The sequence below is a fragment of the Hirundo rustica genome, chromosome 7 (genome assembly GCF_015227805.2).
Source record: "Hirundo rustica isolate bHirRus1 chromosome 7, bHirRus1.pri.v3, whole genome shotgun sequence".
NCBI lineage: Eukaryota > Metazoa > Chordata > Aves > Passeriformes > Hirundinidae > Hirundo > Hirundo rustica.
Genome location: NC_053456.1, coordinates 18,520,800 through 18,544,040, shown reverse-complemented (window position 1 = coordinate 18,544,040; position 23,241 = coordinate 18,520,800). Strand labels below are relative to the sequence as shown.

At 36.0% G+C, this 23,241-nt stretch overlaps 1 protein-coding gene and 1 long non-coding RNA gene across 3 annotated transcripts in view; one reads left to right on the top strand and one right to left on the bottom strand.

The window, feature by feature from the left end:
* Positions 1-23,241, top strand: part of LOC120754911 (sodium channel protein type 2 subunit alpha-like) — a 61,114-nt gene that overhangs the window by 13,541 nt on the left and 24,332 nt on the right. For both annotated transcript variants that reach the window (XM_058421284.1, XM_058421283.1), the window contains exons 2-14: positions 5,462-5,785; positions 6,670-6,790; positions 8,579-8,666; positions 9,563-9,691; positions 10,147-10,238; positions 11,338-11,574; positions 14,903-14,966; positions 16,154-16,295; positions 17,116-17,322; positions 18,103-18,393; positions 19,043-19,423; positions 20,895-21,027; positions 21,852-22,090. In XM_058421284.1, the coding sequence (XP_058277267.1) occupies positions 5,513-5,785; positions 6,670-6,790; positions 8,579-8,666; positions 9,563-9,691; positions 10,147-10,238; positions 11,338-11,574; positions 14,903-14,966; positions 16,154-16,295; positions 17,116-17,322; positions 18,103-18,393; positions 19,043-19,423; positions 20,895-21,027; positions 21,852-22,090 (2,397 nt within the window). In that variant the 5' untranslated portion in view covers positions 5,462-5,512. The remainder of the gene's footprint in view (positions 1-5,461; positions 5,786-6,669; positions 6,791-8,578; positions 8,667-9,562; positions 9,692-10,146; positions 10,239-11,337; positions 11,575-14,902; positions 14,967-16,153; positions 16,296-17,115; positions 17,323-18,102; positions 18,394-19,042; positions 19,424-20,894; positions 21,028-21,851; positions 22,091-23,241) is intronic.
* Positions 2,673-12,215, bottom strand: LOC120754912 (uncharacterized). The gene is made up of 3 exons (XR_005701603.1): positions 12,038-12,215; positions 8,795-8,873; positions 2,673-3,761 (listed from the first exon to the last, which is right to left on the bottom strand). It is a non-coding gene; the product is annotated as an uncharacterized LOC120754912 (long non-coding RNA).

Sequence of the window (23,241 nt, the reverse complement as noted above, 5' to 3'; positions counted from 1 at the left end):
TATTAGTTAATAAAGTAATTATTAATTTATATAGTAGAATTAAATATCTGTTGAAAAACCCCTATTTTTATATACAGAAATATGCACAAAAAAGAGCGTAGCAAAGAAAATACCTGTAAATTTGCTTATGTCTCAGATTTGATCACTTGCCTAAATGAAATTCACTGAACATCTTTGCCTGCCTGTCATGATGGTAGCTTCTTATTTTTAATGCAATTTCATGTGAGACTTAGGGTTTTTTTGAGATGTAGTAATTTCAGTAGTATCGGTTCTTGAGTACACTGAAAGCTTTATTCAAGTTACTCAAATCACACAATGCGATATACCATAGCAGAAAGACGATCGGAAACAATACTGTAAAAACTCATCATTATGTTGTGGAATATATAGTAAGAAGAGCAGATGTTTTATTCTACCTCTGAAAAATATTTAGATAAAAATACGTTAGGGAAACACATTTTGTCAGTACTGAGGGTTTGTTGCTGACTGGTTTGGGTTTAAGCTTGACCATTATTTTTGCAAATATTATAAGAAATATAGAAACAAACTATATATTCATGCTTTTTTTTCATAGCCCAGTGGACTCAAGCTTAAAGCCTCAAACTGAATATAAATGACCCTGATGCTTTTCTTTGTATACATATTAAAAAATATTTTCTAAAAGTTCCTTTAAAAATTATTCTTGCTCACTCAACCATACTCCATAAGAATATATTTATGTTAACATTAGTATCAAGTTGTTAACCGGCTCATTTCTGCCCCAGGAGTTTCCTCCTAGTATTGTGCTACTGCAGAGTCTGTGGTATACAGCAGTTTCCAGTAATCTTTCATTTGTAATTTGAATTTTCTGTCCTGCTTGATGGACAGACTCTCCAGTCAGGCTTGCATGCACAACATAGCCATGTTTCTTATCAGTAAGCTGAGAAATGGGGATTTATGTGTTGGGGTTTGTTTTTTACTCATGGTGAATTTTTGAATGTTGGGCTTTCAGAAGGACCTTTGTAGGATGTCTTGGATGGAAGATAACAGTTTCTTCAGGATTCACATTAAATATTGTTTTCCGGTTTGATTGTTATTACCTCTTAGTTCGTAATACAAATGCTGTCAAAATTGCAGAAAAGGGACACATTTAAGTCATTAAACCAATCCATCCTGCTTTATCTTTTTTTTTTTTTTTTTTTTTTTTTTTTTTTTTTTTTTTTTTAATTTTTATTCCATTTCTTTCTTGGGTAAAGTGATTACTATGAGATAACAGTATAAACAGCATCACTTTCTTCCATAGTGTTACATTTATATATTTGCAGTACTTTTAAAAAGCCATGACAAGGAAACAGTCATTGAATGTAACTCAAGAAGTGTTTAATAGGTGTGGGGTTTTTTTTTCCAGGCATGGGCTGTGATTAGGCTGCTAGCATAAGGCATTCACTGAAGAGATTTGTCATGTAGTGGAAAATAACTTTTTTGTTTTGTGTTAACACTGAGAATTGTGCTGTAGTCATTGGCTGTGGTGTCTCTAGAGAGAAGTGCTGGAGTTCATCTCAGCCCTAAGGGTACCACTTAAGCCTTGCTGAATAAGCCAGCGGGATATGAACACGCAAGCGGAAGGATTGGTTTTCATTCTGATAACAACTGCAATAACTCAGAAAAACTGCCATAAGGCCATAGAGGTATTTGGTAAAATGAACAATCATGAACTTTTAGTTTTAAGCATTATAGAGCCCTAAAGAGTAAATTTAGCCAAAATGCATAGACAGACATAACAGTTAGTGACAATTTCAAGCACATGTTTGATAACAAGTAGCTTCTGTGGACACCACATTCGTTACTTTCCAAGTCTATGTGCCTAATGTTGACTAGAAAATTATTTTTATACATTTGTAGAGTCTTTATCCAAGTAATGAGAACATCCTTTAAAAGACTAGCTGAATGTTATGGTATATATTGGCATTCTCATCCAGTATCTTGTTGTTGTTGTTGTTGTTTTTTGTTGTTGTCATGCTTGTTTCTAAAGATAATCATTGAAACATTAAGTTGCCTCGTTATTTCTTAGACTTCCACTATTCTATTTGTTCAAAGGCATGGTGGATTAGTCAGTGGTGTGTAGATGTGCTGAAAATCTTGTATTTTATTCAGCCTGTAAAGAGCAACATTCCTCGGACAGGACAGCACCATATGTACAGCTGCTGTTTTATTTGGTTAAAAGGTAGAATTGGTCTAATAGCTATAGATCTTGCTTTCTTGTCTCTTCAGACTCTAAAACACTTTGTGGAACCATCTAACCATTTTAGATAATAACTGAGTGTGTGTGGACTACTTATAATGACATTAACTGTTTGCGTCAATCATGAAATACAAATTTTATTGCAAGTGCTGTCCTCAGAATCTACTACAATACATGTAGTACTGGTATATAGAACGTCATTCTTATATGTTACAAGCTTTTTTAAGGAAAACATACTGTTTAAGTTAATACTGCTACCACCTCGGTGTAGGAAAAAGCCCCTACTAGTAAGAATTTCCCTTGACTTAAAAAAAGAAAAAAAAAAAAAAAAAAAATATATATATATATATATATAGACTCAGATGCTTGCACTAAGGAAATTCTTGTGAATTTTCATCTTACAAATGAAGAAGCAGATAATACCTACACCTCTATTGTATAAAAATAACAAATCCAGAGCTGTAAACTAAATGACCTAAAGGTACCAAAAAATACTTGTGTTACCTTAGGTCTTAGGTAAAAATGAAGTATGGAAAAAGATCCTGGTGTTCTTCTTTGGGAGGCAGATCTCTCCCTTTTTGCTTCTGAAGGTTTCCTGGGTATTTAGAGTCATTATCCGGCTTCTGAAGGAAAAGTACCTTTTGAGACACAGTCCAAATACGACTGGGGAGATCTTCAGGTTCACTGGTGCTAAGGATTGGGAAGGATTTGTCCCAAAAGGCTAAACAACAATCAAATCTTGCATTTGAAAATGGTGAATAGCTTTAAGATGGAACAGATGAGATTAAACATTTTAAAATAAATAAGGAAAGGCTTGTTATTCTCAGACTTTCTTTTCCAGAGAAAGAACCTGCCTGTGTTTTCTTAAAGTGCTTAACAGCTGACATGAAAAATATCTGATTTCTGTAATGATTTATTAGGAAATTTCTGACCTCTTTACTAGTCAGCGTAAAGAGCCCCCCTCTTTTTGTGTCTGTTGTGGTATGTACCAAAGGCTTGGAGCCTGTTGTGGCTCAGCTGAAAAAGCAGGGATTTGAAGCCTGCCCATAATCTCAACTGACTAATTTCGAAGAAGAGCTGGCTTGCATGATGGATTGTCTGTCCATGGCAATCTAGTTCCTGCTGTAAAATTGTTAAAAATAGAAAATTTCCTCAACTAACATTAAGCTGACCTAAAAGTTGATACAGAAGAGGCAGCTATCTGTGATTCACTGTATTATGTGTTATTTAACTTTGCAGCTGTTACATCGCATGAAAAAGTCTGCCAACAGTATTTTTCCTTCCCAGTGCATCCTCACTGCACACTCTGGGGTCAGAACTGGCTCACTCTATGGCTTTTGTGGTGGCAGGAGCCTGTAGCATTTGCCATCACCTAAATCTGCATTAAGTTTTTTCCTCGTGACAGTGAAGCCTGTGGTCACTCTGAGCAGTCCTCACGGTGTTTCAGGGCTGGGGGCCGGCCAGACAGGCTCCGTGTAGAGAGCCCGGGCGGCCCTGGGCACAGCTCAGCCAGGGTGCCAAAGCTTCAAGGAAAACACATCTGGAAAAGAGCAAAGCACCACAGGTCAGTGTGAGGAGCACTCTGTGAGAGTGTGTGAGGAACACCTCCCACTCCAGGGTCAGGGGAACAGGAGTGGAAGGAGGGCTGCAGGTGGTGGAGCAGAGATTCCCTGGAAGCCTGTGGGACAGGCTGTGTTGAAGCAGGTATTTCCCTGCAGTGCACAGAGGTGAGGGCCAGAGCAGATACCCAACCTGCGGCCTCTGGGGGACTCCGCACTGCAGGAAGTGCATATTCCTTGAGAGAAAGGCATGTGCAAAGCCCGCATTGGAACAACCTTGTCCTGAAGCTTCACAGCCTGCGTGAGGGACACATGCTGGAGCGAGGGAAAAACCGGAGGAGGGAGTGGCAAAGAGGAATTGCAACGATCTGACCCCAGCCCCCATTCCGCACCTTCCCCATGCCTCTTGGGGAGGGAGGAGGTGTAGGAATTAAGAGTGAAACTGAAGTTGAACCTGGAAGAAAGAGGCAAAGGGAATATACTTTCAGTATTTATGTTTTTTACCTTCCAATTCTGCTTTAATTGGCAATAAGTTATTTTTTCCTAAGTGAGTCTGTTTTGCCCAGGACAGTAATTTGTAAATAATCTGCTTGTCTTTATTTTAATACCTGGGCTATTTCACTTCATTCTTCAATGTGCAATTCTTTTTGTGGAGCATGAGTGGGAGAACAGCCAGCCAAGGTCAACTCACCATAGTGTAGTGTTGACAAAGGCTACAACACTTAATGACTGTCAACAAGTGGGACTGGATTCGGTTTTGTGTCTGTTCAAAACAATTGGTTTATTCTGAAGATACTGCAACCTTAAGTGTTAACTGTACCCTCATTGTGGAAAATATTACCTAGAAAGAAATGATCAATTAATGGTTGTTGTAATTTAATGAATTGATTATTTTTTGGTCTCAAAGAGAGTACTAAAATTTTAATTATGCTGTGCTTTTTGTTTAAATCTAAAACACTTCATCCATCATAACTTCCTTAGTTGTGGAGATAGCATCGTCGAAGTTACAGCTGAAAATCAAGTAGATACAAATCAGAAAGCCTAAAGGGGAAAGACTAAACTTCAGGCCAGTTGTCTTCTGCCTGTGAATATGGCTTTAAATATGCAATGTGTTTGTGTAGTACCTAATAACATAATATAAACATTAGTTTGGCAATCATAGTATGAGCCACCAGATGGAGTAATGTTGCCATCAAAATTGAGAGTAATAAAAATAGCATGTTTTTTCTTGCTACTTTTGTAATATAAATGCAAGGGGTTTTAAGGTGATGTGCCAAAAATGTATAAATCTTTATTTAGAGGTTGTGACCATTGACCGCAGTACTTAGCTGTACTAAAACATTTTTTTCACAATAAGGTAACTTAATATTAGGCTATGGAAAATGAGAATGTTTTTCCTTTTTTTGTTGTGAGGTATTAACCTGAGTTGAGAAACTTTGTTAAGAAAATTTGATCTCTTTTTTTCTTCCATTATTTTTTTCTTTACTTCTTAATTTTTATCTCTTTGCCATGAGTAGCTAATCTTCTATGAAATATGACTGTTAATTGAAATATTTCTTGCTAGAGGGCTTTGTAAAGAGAAAAGAGGCAGATGCTGACTATGACAAAAGCTTTTATTTGGGGACTTTGTTGGTGGTGCAACCTTCTGTTTCTTCTTTCTTTTTCCTACATGTCTTCCTAGGATCTTCTTGCACAAGAGCCTAAAAGCGTTTAAGATTTGCAGAATGAAAAGATGGCACAGGCAATGCTGGTACCACCAGGACCTGACAGCTTCTTCTATTTCACCAAAGAATCTCTTGCAGCTATTGAAAAACGTATTGCTGATGAAAAATTTCCTTGTGACCAAGATGAGCCTAGAGATGATGCTGGTCATGAAGAAAATTACCTAAAGCCAAATAATGACTTAGAGGCAGGAAAGACGCTGCCATTTGTTTATGGTGATATTCCTCCAGGAATGGTGTCTGAACCCCTGGAGGACTTGGACCCATATTACATCAATAAAAAAGTAAGTGTTTTGTATTAAGAATGTAATTAGAGCACTCTTGTTTAAATATAGCCTGATAAATGCTCCACTGGGGAGTTGGTCAGAAGAACTTATTGCAAGTATTATTTTGATTTCACTATAAAGACGACTGGTACTCTTGCTCTTGCTTTTTTTTTTTTTTTTTTTTTTTTTTTTAAAAAAAAAAAGGCACTTTTAACATCTAATGTTATGGTATTTTAGTTAATGGATTTTGTATTAAATTTTCTGTAATCTCATCAGGTCTGATTTAATGCTGAACCATTTGAAAACTTCCCGTCTCTCTGGCTAATCTCTGGGTTTTTTTAAGAAATGGTACCTGAGATCTCGTTCATTACAGAAGTCTTTAGACAAAGTGCTCATTCAGTCCTATGACAGAACAATCACTGTCAAACATTCCTGAAAATATCATAAGAAAATACTTGTTTTGTGGTTTTTTTGGGGTTTTTTTAAGTGTAAAGGCTAAACCAATCTTTGTGTTTCAGTATTGGGTCTATGTTATAGGCCCAATATCGAACTGAAGACAAAATCTAAATTGATATATGTTGATTCAGTTTTCTTTACAGATATAAAAAAGGAAGAAAAGAGCAAGGTGTTTACTTTGGCAAGTATAGATGAAAGAAAGTTTTTTTTGTATAGGCATGTGAAGTTAAATGATGTCAAGAGCACAGATACAAAGAATGTCTAGTGTAGCATTTTCATTGCTCATGTGAAAATTTAGAGTCTGTTATTTGCTTCCATAATTCTACTGAAAAGAAATTTGGCTACTTAGATGCGTGTAAGTAGCCTCTATTATGGCAAGGTTAATAAAATATATCCTTAATTTCTAACCCCACTACCCCATTCCCTTTTTTGTCTATTTTTTAAAGACATTTATAGTACTGGATAAAGCGAAGACAATCTACAGGTTCAGTGCCACACCTGCCTTGTACCTTTTATCTCCTTTCAATATCACTAGAAGACTAGCTATTAAGATTTTGGTTCATTCATATCCTTTTCAAGTGATTTGTTAAAAATTCTTACTGATTAATATTACTAAAGTTAACACTAGCAGTTTTGATTTAGTGTTTGAATGTGTTCCTGCCTTTAATTCTTTCAAAATCAATCTGAGCTAAGATTAGTCACTTAACCTGCTAATTAAATTCCGAAGAAGGTAAGTCATTAGTGGAGTTCCCTGAGGTGCAGTACCGAACCCAGCCTTGTCTAAAATTTTTATGGATGATCTGGATGAAGGGAACGAAGTTTGTGGATTTCACCAAGTTGTGTGGGAGCGTTGATCTGCTGGAGGGTCGGAAAGCCCTGCAGAGGGACCTGGGCAGGCTGGATTGATGGGCCAGACCAAGAGCATGAGTTTCAACATGTGCTGTGTGAGAGTCAAGAGTTTTCTCTTACACAAAGTCCTGTACCAGGGTTAAAAGATGAACAGAACTTGCAGCTTTTTGGTCTTTAGAGTTGTTTATTCAGTTGTTTTATGCCAATAATCGCTACCTATTCTAAACACGCAATTTCTACATCAAACCTGTTCTACCAATGTCTTTGAGCCATCATCATGGCTGTTCTACCAATGTCTTTGAGCCATCATCATGGCAGAAAATGGAGTAGAAGAAGAAGATGAGACACTGTCCAAAATCCTCTATCTTGCTCTCATCTATCTCCATACTAAAAACCCCAAAACTACAAATTTTCACCCTATGACAAACTAAACTACTATTTATTTCAAATCTTCATTGCTTTTAATTCATCTCTAAGTGTTGTAAGTTTTTCCCATGGACTAAGGTCAAAGGCAATGCTTTCCTGGTGTCCCAGCCAGGGTCTTGGACCACCCAGGGCAGTTTGAGGGGTTTTCCACAAGCCCTGGACGCCAGCATGCTGGGTCCCACACACTGGCCACAACAGCCCCATGCAGCGCTACAGGCTGGGGGCAGAGAGGCTGGAACATGGCCCAGTGGGAAAGGACCTGGGGGTGCTGGGTGACAGCAGCTGAACACGAGCCAGTGTGCCCAGGTGGCCAAGGCGGCCAGTGGCATCCTGGCCTGTGTCACAAAGTGTGACCAGCAGGGCCAGGACAGTGACTGTCCCCCTGACTCAGCACTGGTGAGGTCACAGCTCGAGTGCTGTGTCCCTCAGTTCAGCCAGGACATTGAGGTGCTGGATTGTGTTCAGAGAGGGGTGGCAAAGTTGGTGAAGAGTCTAGAATGTGAGTCCTGTGAGGAGCAGCTTGAGGGAGCTGGGGATGTTTAGCCTGGAGAAGAGGAGCCTCAGGGGGACCTTATTGCTCTCTACAGCTCCTGGAATGAGGGTGTAGCCAGGGGGGCAGGCTCTTTTCCCAGGTAACCAGCAACAGTTCAAGAGGAAATGGCCTCAAGCTGCGCTAGGGGAAGTTCAAGTTTGACATCAGGAGGAATTTCTTCACAAAAAAGATTGTCAAGCATTGGAATGGACTGCCCAGGGAAGTAGTAGAGTCGATATCCCTGGAGGTGTTCAGGAAATGACTGGATATGGCAGGTAGTGCCATGGGCTAGTTGAAAAATGGAGAGTCAAAAATTAGACTTGGTGACCTTAGCAGTCTTTCCTAACCTAAATGATTGTGTGATAGATGTATAATCATCATTCTTGTGAAATATCTTTGCATTATTTATGACATTGCTAGTGATAGTAAACTGATTTGTATCATATACATAATCAGTATTCTATGTCCTGGTCACTTCCTCATATTTTATTTTATGTTATGCAAATTTGGCTTTTAAAAGAAGTATGTTCCTTAACTATGGTCAACATTGTTCAGCAAGGTCATTATGCTCACTATTTTGGCAAACTGTATATTTATGACATGGAGGAATCTTCCAGAATGGGCAAAGAATGTAGAGTAAGTATACTTGTAGGCTAATAATTTTTAAAGTGCTTTAAAACTGAAAAGCAAATTAAGAGCTAGATCATGCAGTTTTACATACTTGTGTAAGCAAATTAAGAGCTAGATCATGCAGTTTTACATACTTGTGTAATACCAGTATTCTTTTTCCCGTTTGGAGTTTGATCATAGCTGCAGCCCAAAACAGCACAGGTCCTGCAAGCTCTGTGAAGGAAAGAAGCTGTGACACTGTTTACCCTTTTCTCTGAACAAAATGCTGATACTTTTCCTCAGAATATTTGTACAAGCAATGTTTTCATGCATTCTCCCTCTTCACCTGTTTTTTATCATTAAAAAAAGAAAATGATAATTCATGCCAAAACTACTGCTTTTCAGTATGGAAGATACTTTCTATAGCCCCTCTGAAACACCTTCATGCAGCAAAATCTAATTATGGGACACACCCACTTTTTAAAGAAAATACCTCGGCCGAGGATTATTGTTTATCATACTTAAGTCTGCCTGGTCAACCATCAAGTACTTCCAGTAAATACTAGGTTTCACTTAATCGTGGACTTTATTTCTGATGTGGTAACTATGCTCAAATGTTATTTGAACAACTTTTTTTCTTTTTTCTTTTTTTTTTGGTGTTACCATTATCGTTATTATTTTTGCTGAAATGAAAAAATCTTATGTGCTAGAAACTGCAGAAATATATTTCAGACAAAATAAAAAAGTATAATCCAATTGTCTCACAAAAGAATTCTGGGGAAACAGTCATAGTTTCTATGAGTTTATAACTGCTGTCCAGTGCATGTACTAATTACTGGGCTTGTGTTATTTTCCTGTCTGCTCATGATGTATCACTGAACAGCACAACAATCTTTAACTTCTGCTTGAATGTTTTCTCATAGGTACACTTTCACTGGGATTTATACTTTTGAATTTCTAGTAAAAGTCTTTGCAAGAGGCTTCTGTATAAATGATTTTACTTGCCTTCGTGATCCCTGGAACTGGCTTGATTTTGTTGTAATTTCCTTTGCGTAAGTATATAATTTTTTTAAAAAGCAAAATAACAGAAATTCTTTTGCACCTGTAAGAGGGTTTTTTTGGCTTATACTAGTTCATATGAAATGAATTGTAGCTGAATTGTATTTCAAGTTTTTCCACTTGAATATTTTACACTAATGTAGCACATAGCAGAATTAGCGGACTATTCCGCAGTACAGAAGACACCACTGAACAATCAATTTAAAACAGGATTTTAAAAACAAAAGCGGGTCTGTAGGTTTCATTTTAAATTTGCAGTTAATCGAAAATCTTAAGGGTGAATTTCTTAGAAGGAAAACTTAATTGAAACAGGAAAATATGAATGCAATTCTTTCATTTAAACTTATTCCTTAAAAAAAAAAAAAAAAAAAGGATTTCTGGATTTCAGGTCCAGGTAAGTAATATAAGCTCTATCTCAATTCTGAATAACTGTGATTTAATCCTACAGGTATATAACAGAATTTGTAAACCTAGGCAATCTTTCAGCTCTTCGAACTTTCAGAGTATTGAGAGCTTTGAAAACTATTTCTGTAATTCCAGGTAAGAAGTAACTGTGTAAAATAGTCGGCACTCTACATCATCTGTGTTTAATTTTGTGTGTGCTGTCATTGTGTTTGTGTGTGGAATCCCTCACTACAGATATGTGACAGAGTTTGTGGACCTGGGCAATGTCTCAGCGTTGAGAACATTCAGAGTTCTCCGAGTTTTGAAAACAATATCAGTCATTCCAGGTGAGAGAGAGGTTAAACACTGAGGCTGACTGAAAGTGCACAGAAGCTGAACTGAATGTTTTTAACAGAAACATCCAGGTTTTTGTCTTAATTTCAATTTCATTTCCTTTTCTAATTCTTTAAAGCAGTCAGCCTCAGAGTTTAATAGTCAATTGCATGAAGAATTCATTTACATAGCCTGTATATTCCTCCATTTAATGATGTCAAATTTTCTCTCCCACATTAAGGACCAAAATTAAGTCTTTTTCATGTCCATGTTACATATACGTATTTATGGAAGAAACTTGGCATTGAAAATTTTACTGTTTTGTAAAAGTTGAATCCCTGAAAGAGGAATAAAATAATAATGAGTAGCATGGGACTTGCATGATCTAGTTATTAGCTTATGATGCCTATCTTCACCAAACCCCACTTAGAACGTAAGATGATGCATTGGAATGCAAACATTAAAATTGCTACTGAAATAAAATTGTAATCTCTTTTTGTTTGCTCTTAGAGAACCAAATGTTGTGTATTGGAGTAGAGTACTGGCAAAGGTTTGGAGCAAGAGGCATCAAAAAGAAAATAAAATTAACTATTTTCTTTAGATGTAGTGTACAAGTATAGAGAGCATGAATTGAAAGCTCTTGATTTGAAGAGCAGGTGCTTTGTAATGTATGCTGTTCATTCCCATTCATATTTTCAAATTATTTTTCAGGAATGATGAAACTTATTGGTAGCTCTTCCTTTGGAAAATGCTTTAAGACTGTTTTTGGTTGTGGTTTTTTTTTTTTTTTGTTTTTTGTTTTTTTTTTTTTTTTTTTTTTTGAAGCTGTGCATGGTATTTAGTAGTGTATGAGAGATGTTTACATTGCATTTAGCTTAGTTAAAATTTTAATATTAAAATAAAAATCTGCCTCTGTTTGCAGGATTGAAGACTATTGTTGGAGCCTTAATTCAGTCTGTGAAGAAGCTCTCAGATGTGATGATCCTGACTGTGTTTTGCCTGAGTGTATTTGCACTGATAGGACTGCAGCTGTTCATGGGCAACTTGAAGAATAAATGCCTGTTCTGGCCATCAGAAAATTCAACAGCTTTTGAAAAATACTTAGTTCCATACTTTAATGGTACAGTATTTGACTGGACAGCGTACATCAACGAAGAAAGTAAGAAATACTGTTGTAACTTGCTAAAAGTTTTGTATATAAACCAACGCACAATCACAAGATAACTGTTTTATACTGCAGAATAAAGATAAAAATAAGTTAAATTGGATGGCAGAGAATAGGAATTTGTATGTATTACATCCCAAACTCATGCTGATGTGATTGCTCTTTCCATTAACTGCACATAGAAATATATGTATGTAGAGGCTTAGGTTAGTTTTAGAATCACAGAATCACGGAGGTTGGACAGGATCTCCACAGTCCAGACCAGCTGTTGCTCAGCTGCGGGTCCGGTTAGGGCAGACTGCTCAATCCCTTGTTCCAGTCAAGTTTTTAGTCTCTCTAAGGATTGAGATGCCACAGCTTCTTCTGGCCAGCGTATGCCAGCGTTTGACCACAGAAACTTTCTTGAATATAATTTCAGAATTTCCTATGCTCAGACTTTTTATTAGTTACCTCTTACCTTTCCGTAGTACACTCCTGAGGTGAGTCAGGCTCCATCTTCATTACAGTCTTTCATGTTATACTCGTAGGTAAAGTGAAGATCTTCGCACATCCCTCCCTAGTCTTATCAAGGCCAAGCAAAAATTCTTTTAGGCTCCTTTTGTATCTTTAGGGTATAAAAAAGACAGAGGAGCTTGAGGCAAATATGAGAGCCTAGGTAAGATGTGCTTTTATTACTAGGTAGAGGTAACAAGCCAATTGCTTTTGCTGATAGACAGCTCCCCAAGCAGGCCAAGATCCTAGTAGGAAAAGAGATGGTATTCAGCTTTAGGATTTGTTGCTTGAGACTGAAAAAGGCATTTCTATCCAGATATTTTCCAGCAGGCTTAACATTTGTAAACTGAAGAGACAACATCCAGGCTGGTTCAGAAACATGCAGCTGTTTGTGTTTTGTATTTCTGTCCTTTTAAGTAATAGCATCAGTAACATTATAATACACAATGAACTATGAGATGTAGCATAATAACTTCTCTAATTACCAAAAATCAGTTTTCCTGTATGGGTTAGTACTAGAAGTGGATTTGCAGGGCATTGCTTAATTGTAAAAGTAGTGTATTTGAGTAAAAACAAATTTATAGGATAATGGATCTTAGCTTTCCTCCTCAGTGACTCTCACAAAAAGTAAAGGAAAATACAGTTGTTATAGGTTGAGTTTTGATGAACCAGATTTTCTCCCATTTTCAACACTGGACATTAAAGTTGTCTGCTGTTTTCTGCATTTTTGGATTATCTTTCTATAGGTCTGAATTGTTGAAATTCTGTGACTATGTTTTCTTTGAAATATATCATTTTAGCAAGTTTATTTACCTAGGAAGGGATGGAGTGAAAATGGAATGGTGATAGTGCTTTTTGGGCAATTTTGGCTTATAGTTTACATGCTGCAGAACATTTGTGAACTCTCACTTCAGATGCAGGTTACACAGTACATAGATTCACTATTTCTAGTTTACACTAGGTGGCAATCTCAAGGAAATAAATTTTTTCAGAGTATCAGTTGCATTCTATGCTATCTGTTTTTTCTTTGCTGGGAGTCTACAGAACGCTGATGCAGGCAAGGCTGTTTAGTCTGGTTGTGTTTGTATTCCTCCTTTCTGATATAACTATTTCTCATCGTTTGTATAATGCAGTGTCAGCTGCCTTATAAGTACTGGTTTTGAAAGGTAGATTTTGGCATCACTCTATTTAAATGTTCCGTTTAGAGTCCTCCTATGTTCATATATTATGGGCTGTTTCTGACTATTTAAATATGGTATGTTTTTTACCCTATGAAAACCAAAACCTTTGTCAGCTTGAAAAGTACCTCGAGATCATCAGCTGAGAGTGGCAGTAGATTGATTTAGTTGAGATAAGAGTGATAATATTTTCCAGTCTCTTTTCCATATCTCAGTGCCTGGCTGTCCTCATGGTGAAAAGTTTCTCCTTATATCTATTCAGAACCTCTCTTGTCTGTAATTATCCCTGCTGCCTGTCATTATTCTGCCATGCACAGTTGAGAAGAAACTGTCTGTGTCCCCTTGATAACTTCCTTGTAGTTACTGGATGCTTTCTACCAACTGCCCCCAGAGCCTTCCCTTTGCCAGGCTGAACAGGTTCCTTGTCCTTCCAGCACACGGGGAGTGATCCAGCCCCTCGTGATCTTGGTGACCCTGTGCTCCATTTTATCCATGTCTGCTTGCACTGTGATATCAAACCTGGACGCAATACTCTGGGTATGGTCTAACGAGTGCAGAGCTGAGGGGGGCAGTCCCTTCCCTCGCTCTGTGGGTTGCCCTTCTGCTCCTGCAGCCCTGGCCCTTCTTGGGTGTTTGCTGACTCAGGCTCTCCTGGTTCACTGTCCTGAAAAGTTCCCAGTACGTTTTCTGCAGAGCTGTTGTTAGCCAGGCACTTCCCAGCCTGAATTACTGCAAGGGGCTCTTCCTTCCCAGATACACAGCTGCATTTGTCTTTGCTGAATTGTATATGTCTCCTGTCAGCCTGTTTCTCCAGTTTGCCTAGGTCCCACTGAATGAGGACTACCCTCACTCTTATAAACGTCTTCCCTAATTCATTATTATCTTTCTAACTGTATTATTTTTCTTTTTTTCTTTTTTTTTTTTAAGGGCAGCACAATTGTTAATCATTAATAACAATATATATTTCTCTTTTTCTGAAGGCTCCCACGTTATAATTAAAAGAACAATTCTGTTAAGTTGTTAATAGTACAGCAGTTGTTAGAACATTGTAATTGGAATGCCTGTCTTTTTTTAAAATGCTGCCTTCATATTTTCTAGGGATGTGAAATGGTCGCAGGATGTACAAGTTAATGTTGCTCTGACTTCAAAACTGCCAGAAAGCCATTATAAATGTTCCATTTGAAAGGAGATAGGCTTTGTCTGATTATAATCTACTTACTGAATAAGAGGAGCTTTATCTCTTACCTATTTTGGAAGGGTATTCAGTATGTAGTGACTCAAGAAAATAATACACAATTTATGTTCTAATCATCATTCTAGAATTTTATTTTTGGCAGTATGTTTTTATTTTGTCGCCCAGAGAGGTTGTGGTTTCCCCATCCCTGGAAGTGTTCAAGGCCAGGTTGCATGGGGCCCCAATCTATTAGTGGCATTCCTGGCGGTGGTTTTGGAAACAAATGATCTTTGAGGTCACTTCCAATGTAAGACATTCTGTGATTCTGCCAGTATTTGAACCCACCATTGGGAAAACATTAATGGGAGATTATGAACATTCGAAACAAGATGACTTGAACATAGGTTCATCCTCACCAAAATAAACCCAACCAAAACTCCTTTAATTTGTAAATATGTTACTTCTTCTTTTTTTTTAGGTCATTTCTATCACCTAGAAGGAACAAAGAATTTTCTGCTTTGTGGCAATAGCTCAGATGCAGGGTAAGGTACACTGAAAATTACATATTATCTGTCTATATAACATAAAAAAATATGAACCTAAACTTTAAAAAGCTAATTTAGTTACCTAACATGACAGTCAATAATAATATGGTCATGGTTCCTAGTAGCTAGACACTTGAATGAATAAAAATGTTTAATGACAAAATACATTGCTAGAAATTTGTTTTAAAAGCTCATGTTACTAGAAAATTCCACTTAGCAGGTAGACCTTGTGTTATCCATGACTTAAGAACATTCTTTATCATTGGTTCTCTGCCATTTCTCAACCCTAAAGAAGGCATGGAGCACTGAGACTTATGACCAGATTTTGGGAGGACATCTTTAGGCTTCCTCTGTCTGGCAGCTGCATGCATGGCTCTCTTTCTTTGACAATTTTTTGTAACAAAATCACATAATTTTGTATGCTTATGAATTATCATTCTATCCCTTGGTTTTTGTTGGTAATAGCTTTAAAATGTGCATACTCAAACTATTTTTGTAAACATTTAGCTTATACATGTAACTATGAGATAATTTTGTGTATGTGTATAAATGCACATCAGATAGGCATACATACATGAGAAGCAATCTTCCATCCTAATTGAAACAGTGTGCTCACACTTGATATCAAGATTGCATCACCTACTCTCAAAACTAGTATGGAAAGTTTCATGAGATAAAAGTATCCCTATGCTGTTTATTTGCTCTTGACAAATCGGTAGAATTTCTTAATTCGGCTCACAGATGTGAAGAAGTCAAGAAATCTGGTAGCCAACCTCACTGACAGGCAAAGTTCAGCAGAAAATATGCTGGCTGTCTTTTTCCTGCATGGAAGTATCCACCTATTGAAATCTCTGTGTTAAGTACATATATTATTTTCATTTAGGAGATATCTGCCGAGGTAATATCAAACTGTTGATAATAAACTTTGTTTTGTTCAAAAATTGTGAAAGGAGATAGAAGGAAATAATGTCATTACTTGTTTGCTCTCTCTTATTATTCTTTAAAGAAGAGACTTTTAATTTCCTCACTAATTTTTGAATTGTTTTAAGCCGTAAATAGCAGCACTTTCCGCAGATGAAGCTTCATAAAAAGCTCAAGAAACATTAATTAAAAAAAAAAAAAGTTATATGAAATTTGTATATGGATTGTTTTGCCTCTTTTTATTTTTTTTTTTCCTCTCCTAGTAAATGCCCAGAAGAGTTTATCTGTGTGAAAGCTGGTAAAAACCCCAACTATGGATATACTAGCTTTGACACATTCAGTTGGGCTTTCTTGTCGCTGTTTCGACTGATGACACAGGACTACTGGGAAAATCTTTATCAGTTGGTGAGTATATCTTAAAAATTGTGGTTAGTGTGTTACTGGCCCCAAATCAATCATGGAAAGGCCATTCTTATTTATATTACATACCATTGCTATTGTTAACTATTAAAATTTATCAAAGGAAGCAAATTCAGTTGCAAAACTAAGCAGACATGGACACTTTGTCCAGAATCTCACATGATTTCTGAAGAGGCACTTGAGGGTTTTTTAATTCTTAATTAATTTTTACAGTGTATGTTTCATTTTGTGCCTCATGCCATTTTCAAAAATGTCAATATTGAGTTTAAATTGTAAAAAGACTTAATGACAGCAGAACCTAAACCTTAATTTCAGTATTCTTAATCCTATTTTTTATAACTTAAAATGCATGACTTGATATAAATTAACTTTTTTGTAGTAGACTTTCATTATATGGTGTGTGCAAATGTTTTAATTATAATAAATACTATCTTCTAATTATCTAATCAATTGTGCCTTTTTAAATTCATTTGGTTATTTCAAATGGAAAGCATGCTAATACATGGTAATCCTCCAACCTGTGATATGTGACTTACATTAATAACTCTGATCCCACATACTTTTCAAGATTATTAGGCATTAAAAAAGGTTTGTCCCAAAGCAGCATGATCTTTAGGCATGTTTTTCACATACAAGAATGCTCCTTTTTTTATTACTTTGTAATTCAGAAAACTTGAATGATTTTACTACAGAAGAAAAACCAACTAAGTCTTAGTTTTGCACTTTTCAAAGTCATTAATGCTTATGAACTGCACAACTGACACATTTCTTCACCAGCTGGTTGATTTCTCTTTTCCTCCTATAGACACTACGAGCTGTTGGCAAATCATACATGATATTTTTTGTTGTGGTGATTTTTCTGGGTTCCTTCTATTTGATTAACTTGATTTTGGCTGTGGTTGCCATGGCCTATGAAGAACAAAATCAGGCAACTATTGTTGAAGCAGAGCAGAGGGAGGCAGACTTTAAGCTGAAGCTTGAACAACTGCGGAAGCAGCAAGAAGAAGCTCAGGTATTTTCTAATAACAGTCTAGGCCACAGCGTGTTCCTTTGCATGCTCTTTGTTCAAAGAAAACCAATAATTAAATTCACATATAAAAAAATCCATTCTTTAATGTATCTCACAAATACTTTAAACTGCCTTTTCTATTCCTCTTTATTGCTTTTTAAATATATAATATCTAAAGTGTTAGTGAGTTTCTAAACTGAGAACAAAGAGTAGTCTCCAAATAAGAAAAATAGTTTTAGATAAATTTCTGTTATCTTGGGGTAGTATCTAGTAAACTCTCATGATTATTTTCCAAATTCTCATCATAGAAATAATTTCAATACTTTTCAAACTTTGATTAGAGTGCAAAATATTTTCAGCTATAAATTTCTGATTCATTTTTGCTACTTTTGCTGCTGCCAGTGAATCAAAGACTGGAAGCAGCTTAAGGAAGCTACTTAAAAGTTAGGATTAGTTTACTAAACTAACAGACTGAAGTGTGACTCAGTTTAGCTGTTTTGTTTGATGTTGCATTCATTCTAATTAATAAATTTATTTATTTTCAAATATTTTCTCATGAACTTTGTGACTGTAGAAGATGTGGGCTGACTCCACGATACAGATGCTAAGTAGAACACCATTCAAATTCCATTCATACTTCAGAATTTCATTTGTAGTTTTGCTCAAATCTTACTATGCTGTTTACTAGAAGTAATTTGATACGAATCTTGGGAACAAGGGCTATGTCACTCTTTAAAAACAGTGTGATTTATAAAGCATCTTGTTAATTAATTGCTGTGGCAGGCAATAGCAGCAGCTGCAGCAGAGATGACTGAATACAGCTGTGAAAGTAGGAATGCTGCACCCTCAGATAGTTCTTCAGATGCATCCAAGCTTAGCTCAAAAAGTGCCAAAGAAAGGAGAAATAGAAGGAAGAAAAGAAGGCAGAGAGAGCTCTCTGGAGAAGAGGATGACATGAAGGATGAAAAGCTTCCAAAATCTGAATCAGATGGCAGTATAAAAAGGAAAGGTTTCCGTTTTTCTTTTGACGGAAACAGACTAACTTATGGGAAGTCATTAACATCACCCCACCAGGTACTGTGAGTAATACAATTGTTATTTTCGCCATTTGTGAGATTACTGTCATATCCAACAAATTTCACTGCAACTTTGCAATGTAAGGCAACAAAGGAAAAATAGTGTAGCATTCTTATAAGTACCAACTTACTGTTGGTATTATTTTCTAGAGTGTACCTTTAAAAAGTGTTTTGTTCTCTCTCATTTTATTAATTGGGACCTTAACGTGCACAGCAGCATTGCATTTTCCTAGTTAATCTGAAATAGAAATTCCTTCTTAATTCATAAAAGGAAAATATAGGTATGATGTATAAATTTAGAAGACTAAAGGTATTGATATCTTTTAACGTAATGCATGATTTATGTGGATCATTGGAGTTTATGGAAATCTTGGGTTTGCTCTTTAAGGCAGAGATTGAAACTACTATGGCCTTGTACGTGTTATTTTTTTTTTCTCCAGTTACTGTTTTAGGTACACTGTAAATTTACCTATTCAGTTGACATTTTCATCTGTAATGCATCTTTGAGATCAGCCTGAGGCAGGATATTAAAGATAACACTGGGAAATTCTTGGGGAATATAAATTATTATTGTTTTTCTTATACACAGACGTGCATTTTGTACACTTATAATCTTCAGACTGTCATTTTTTATGTTTCCTTTGCAGTCTTTGCTCAGTGTTCATGGCTCCCTGTTTTCTCCCAGGCCTAGTAGCAGAACAAGTCTTTTCAGTTTTAGAGACTACAGAAGAGAGAGAGGATCTGAAAATGACTTTGCTGACGATGAGCACAGCACGTTTGAGGATAATTCGAGCAGAAGAGGTTCTCTGTTTTTGCCGCGCAGGCACGGCGAACGGCGCAGTAGTAACATTAGCCAGGCCAGTAGGTCGTCAAGAAGGCTGACAGTCTTCCCAGTGAATGGGAAGATGCACAGCACTGTGGATTGCAATGGGGTGGTTTCCTTGGTGGATGGACCTCCAGGTCTGTTGTCCCCTACTGGGCAACTTCTTCCAGAGGTGGTAATAGATAAACCAACGAATGATGGCAATGTAAGAAAGTTATAAATTACTACAGGTTTCATGATCTTTCTTTATTGCATATAGAATGTTTCAATTAAATTATTGCTTTGAAAATGGATGGGAAGTGGTGAATGCTTTTGCAGATCTTACTGTAATGAAATGGATTTGAAATGATTCAGTCAAAAGCGAGTGGCTGAAGCATGAAAGAGAACAAGGCAGTAAGGTTTTACATACCTGCAAAGCAAGGATATGCACACATCTGCTTAACGAATCAAATTAGTAATGTTCCATTGCAAAATCTGTTTTAGAGCCCAAAATAGGATGTTCAACTCTTAAGCTTCCTGTACATTATTAGATTATTTCAAATTTTTTTTTCTTTATGGTTTTAGCCTCCTTTTAAGTGCATTTTCTCATTCTCTGTCAGTAATATGCTCGATCTGCTTTTCTCCCTTGTTCATACATTTGGTATTAGGAAGATATAACATAGTCTTTAAGATTACATTGATATTTTAAAAAATTCTGAAAACAGTTTTTCCTCTTGTCTGAATTGCTCACTGGCTAGGATTAGGGTATAATTAAAAAAACCACAAAACCCCCAAACCAGCAAAGCATTTTAATTCTGCTCAGTTTTTCCTTTTCCCTCAGTCTGCGTCAGGAATGGAGCAGAGGCATTTGCATGTTTTTTCCTAAAAACGTTATTTTACTGAAACAGAAATTTCTATATGGGTCACAGCACCTGAAAGTACATCAGCCAGCTTCCTTGCAGTAATCAGCTAGATGCCTTGCAGTTATGATCTTCTTGCAGTTTATTATACTTTTATTTTCATGCATTTATTTAATGTTCTTAAAAAAATCTACCCATCCTTATGCACTCAAAACTTCTTCATAACTGAGATGTGCTCGATACTATAGTTAAAACACAGCTTTCATTGTTTAACATAAAATTGTGTAAAACAAGTATTCATTTTTGGGATCAATTAAGTCAGACCTATGCTATTTCTTCAGTTGAAATTCATAAAATAAATCAGAGTTGACAACAATTCAATTTAGAAAATATAATTTAAATTGATTTTGAATGGGCATAGAGATCAAAACTGATCTCTAAAACTTACTTTTATGGAATAGTTGTTCCTGCAGAATCTTCCTACCATTAATCACTTATTAGAAGTATCTTGTGAATGAACTAGTTTAGAATGGAAATATTGGTAGAGAAATATGGAACTGGGAAATTTTTTTACACAAGTTCTGTGTGTCTTGCTTGGTTTTCTTGGCTGTAGCCCCCTCCAAAATTTCTTGGTGTCTAAAGTGGAGTGATGTTATTTGAGTATAATGCAGTGGAAATATGGGAACTAAGTATCCAAATGTTTTTCTTAATGTTTTATAAGTATTAACAGTATTAGGAAATATATATTGAAAACAGTAATTTAAAAAACATCACAGTATTTCTGAAGTTTAATTTACACACTTTTTTTTTCTCTTTTTTTTTTTTTTTTTTAAATAGAGCACTACCACAGAAATAGAAATAAAAAACAGACGTACAAGTTCGTATCAAATACCAATGGAGTTGCTGGAGGATCCTGATTTAAGGGAAAGGGCCATGAGTCTAGCTGATGTTATCACAAATAGAATGGAAGGTGTGTTAAAACTGTAGATGCTTGAACTTTCTTGACATTGTCTTAGACTTGCTTGAAGGTTTTATATCACATGCAGATACAGAAAAGAAAAAATATGTAGCCATTGCAAATACATAAACTGAGTAACAGGAAAAAAATGCATGTACATAGTGAAAAAGAAAGGAAGGAATCTAATTAGCAGGCTGATGTAAAAACCTCATTCTAATTAAAATAGGTAATGTGTATGTGTTTTATGCTAGTTATTCATGCTTAGCAATGCAGTTATTGGAGGAAATGCCTTGTGATACATTTTGCACTACCTATACCATAAAAATATTAGAGAAAACTAAAGTCCAGGCTTTATTTAATAAGGAGAACAAAATTTGTGAAAGGATTCCTTGAAACAGTAGAATGACTACAAGTGAAAATCATGAAAAAAAGCTTGAATAATTTTCAAAACCCTATTCAGGCTAAAATTAATGTTATTTTTTCCTGAAAATAAGTACTTAGATATATAAGAGGACTTTGAAGTAAAGTTTTACTGAGAGAAGATCCCTAAACATTATAAGCATAGTTTTTATGGCTTTTTTTTTTTTTTTTAAACAAGACCGTATGTCATTAAAAATAGACAGGTTTTTAAATTATTTGCTCAGAATGCTTGAGGTTTTTCTTCTAGTCTTTTAATATCTTTTGGTCAGGAACAATAAATTAAGTTCCTGGAAATCTGAGGATGCTCCTCCAAGTGTCCTTAGTGGTTCCAGGCATAAAGACTAAAGCCTCAAAAAGCAGATAAAAAAATTACTTTCTCCAAAACTTGTTCACTGTAAATTTTTCTTTTTCTCCAGAACTTGAAGGATCCAGACAAAAATGTCCGCCTTGCTGGGATAAATTTGCCCACACTTTCTTAATTTGGGAGTGTTGTGAGCCCTGGTTAAAAGTAAAGCGTGTAGTTGAATTAATTGTAATGGATCCACTTGTTGATCTGGCTGTCACTGTTTGCATAGTTTTAAACACACTATTTATGGCCATGGAACATTATCCAATGACTGACCATTTTGTGGCTGTACTTACAGTAGGAAATTTGGTAAGTCCTTCAATCTGTAACATTTTATAGAGTTGGAAATTGGTTTCTCTTTGGAACAGAATTGCTTTTATTGTTTTTACTGTCATCCCATAAAATAAATACTAAAGGTTTGATTGTATGAAAAATAGTCTAAAATACCATTTGGAATATGTTGTATATAAAAGTATTTGAGAGATGTTGTATCTTCAGGTTTGATTTCTGTATTACAACTTCTTCAACAGAGCTTCCAAAAGCCAGAATTTGAATTACATGAAACTGAAAGAAATCCGACATGTTTTTGTTAAGTATTACAAAACTAAGTAGGAACCCAATTAGGTCCTTTTTAGTGTAGGTACCATTGATAACACAAAAGGGCTGAATGCTATTTTGGGTGATTATTTTTCACTGCTATTTCTGTGTGTTGATTTTGTATTTCCTTGAAGACTATTTATTTGATTGGACCATAACAATTTGGAAGGCAAAGAATGCTTGACTTTAAGAGTATCTGTTGATACGGCTGGGTTCTTTTCCTTGGTGGACACAGTCTGTAAGTTTGGTTTGGTGAGGTAGCTTTGTTTGGTTTATAACATAAATAATAACATAAGAAAGATATATTATACTTCTTAGCCTATGCTTATTCTAAGTGGTTATTCTGCTGATTATGATGTAGAAAAAATACTAAAAAATTTGGTTATGAGAATATGTGAAATTCTAATACATGTTGGTAGCATACTCAGACTTAAGTACAGAGTTAATGTATCAATATTTAAATGGTATGCTGGTGTTTTCAGCCAATACAGATACAGTTCAGTGTTTTCACCTTAACCTGGAATTAGAGATAATTATCTGTAGCAGATAAACATCTCATGTTGCTATTTAAAATAAATGTAGGATGTTTTTGAGGAAAAGATAGGGAAGACAAATAGGTGAGGGTCGGTAGCTGTTTTCAGTTGTTCCTTCTGCGTCAGGAGATATCAGAGGCATTCAGAGTCAGAAAGGAGTTTTAGTTCAAACACAAGCATTGGCACAACTGACCTTTTTTTGGCAGAGAAGATAAGCTTTTTTATGAGTTCTTATATAGACTTTATTAATAGTACATCACTCCAATTTATGACCAATTCATGTTTTCCCACACACCTTTGTTAAAGCAGCTTCCATTCTGACAAGAGGGA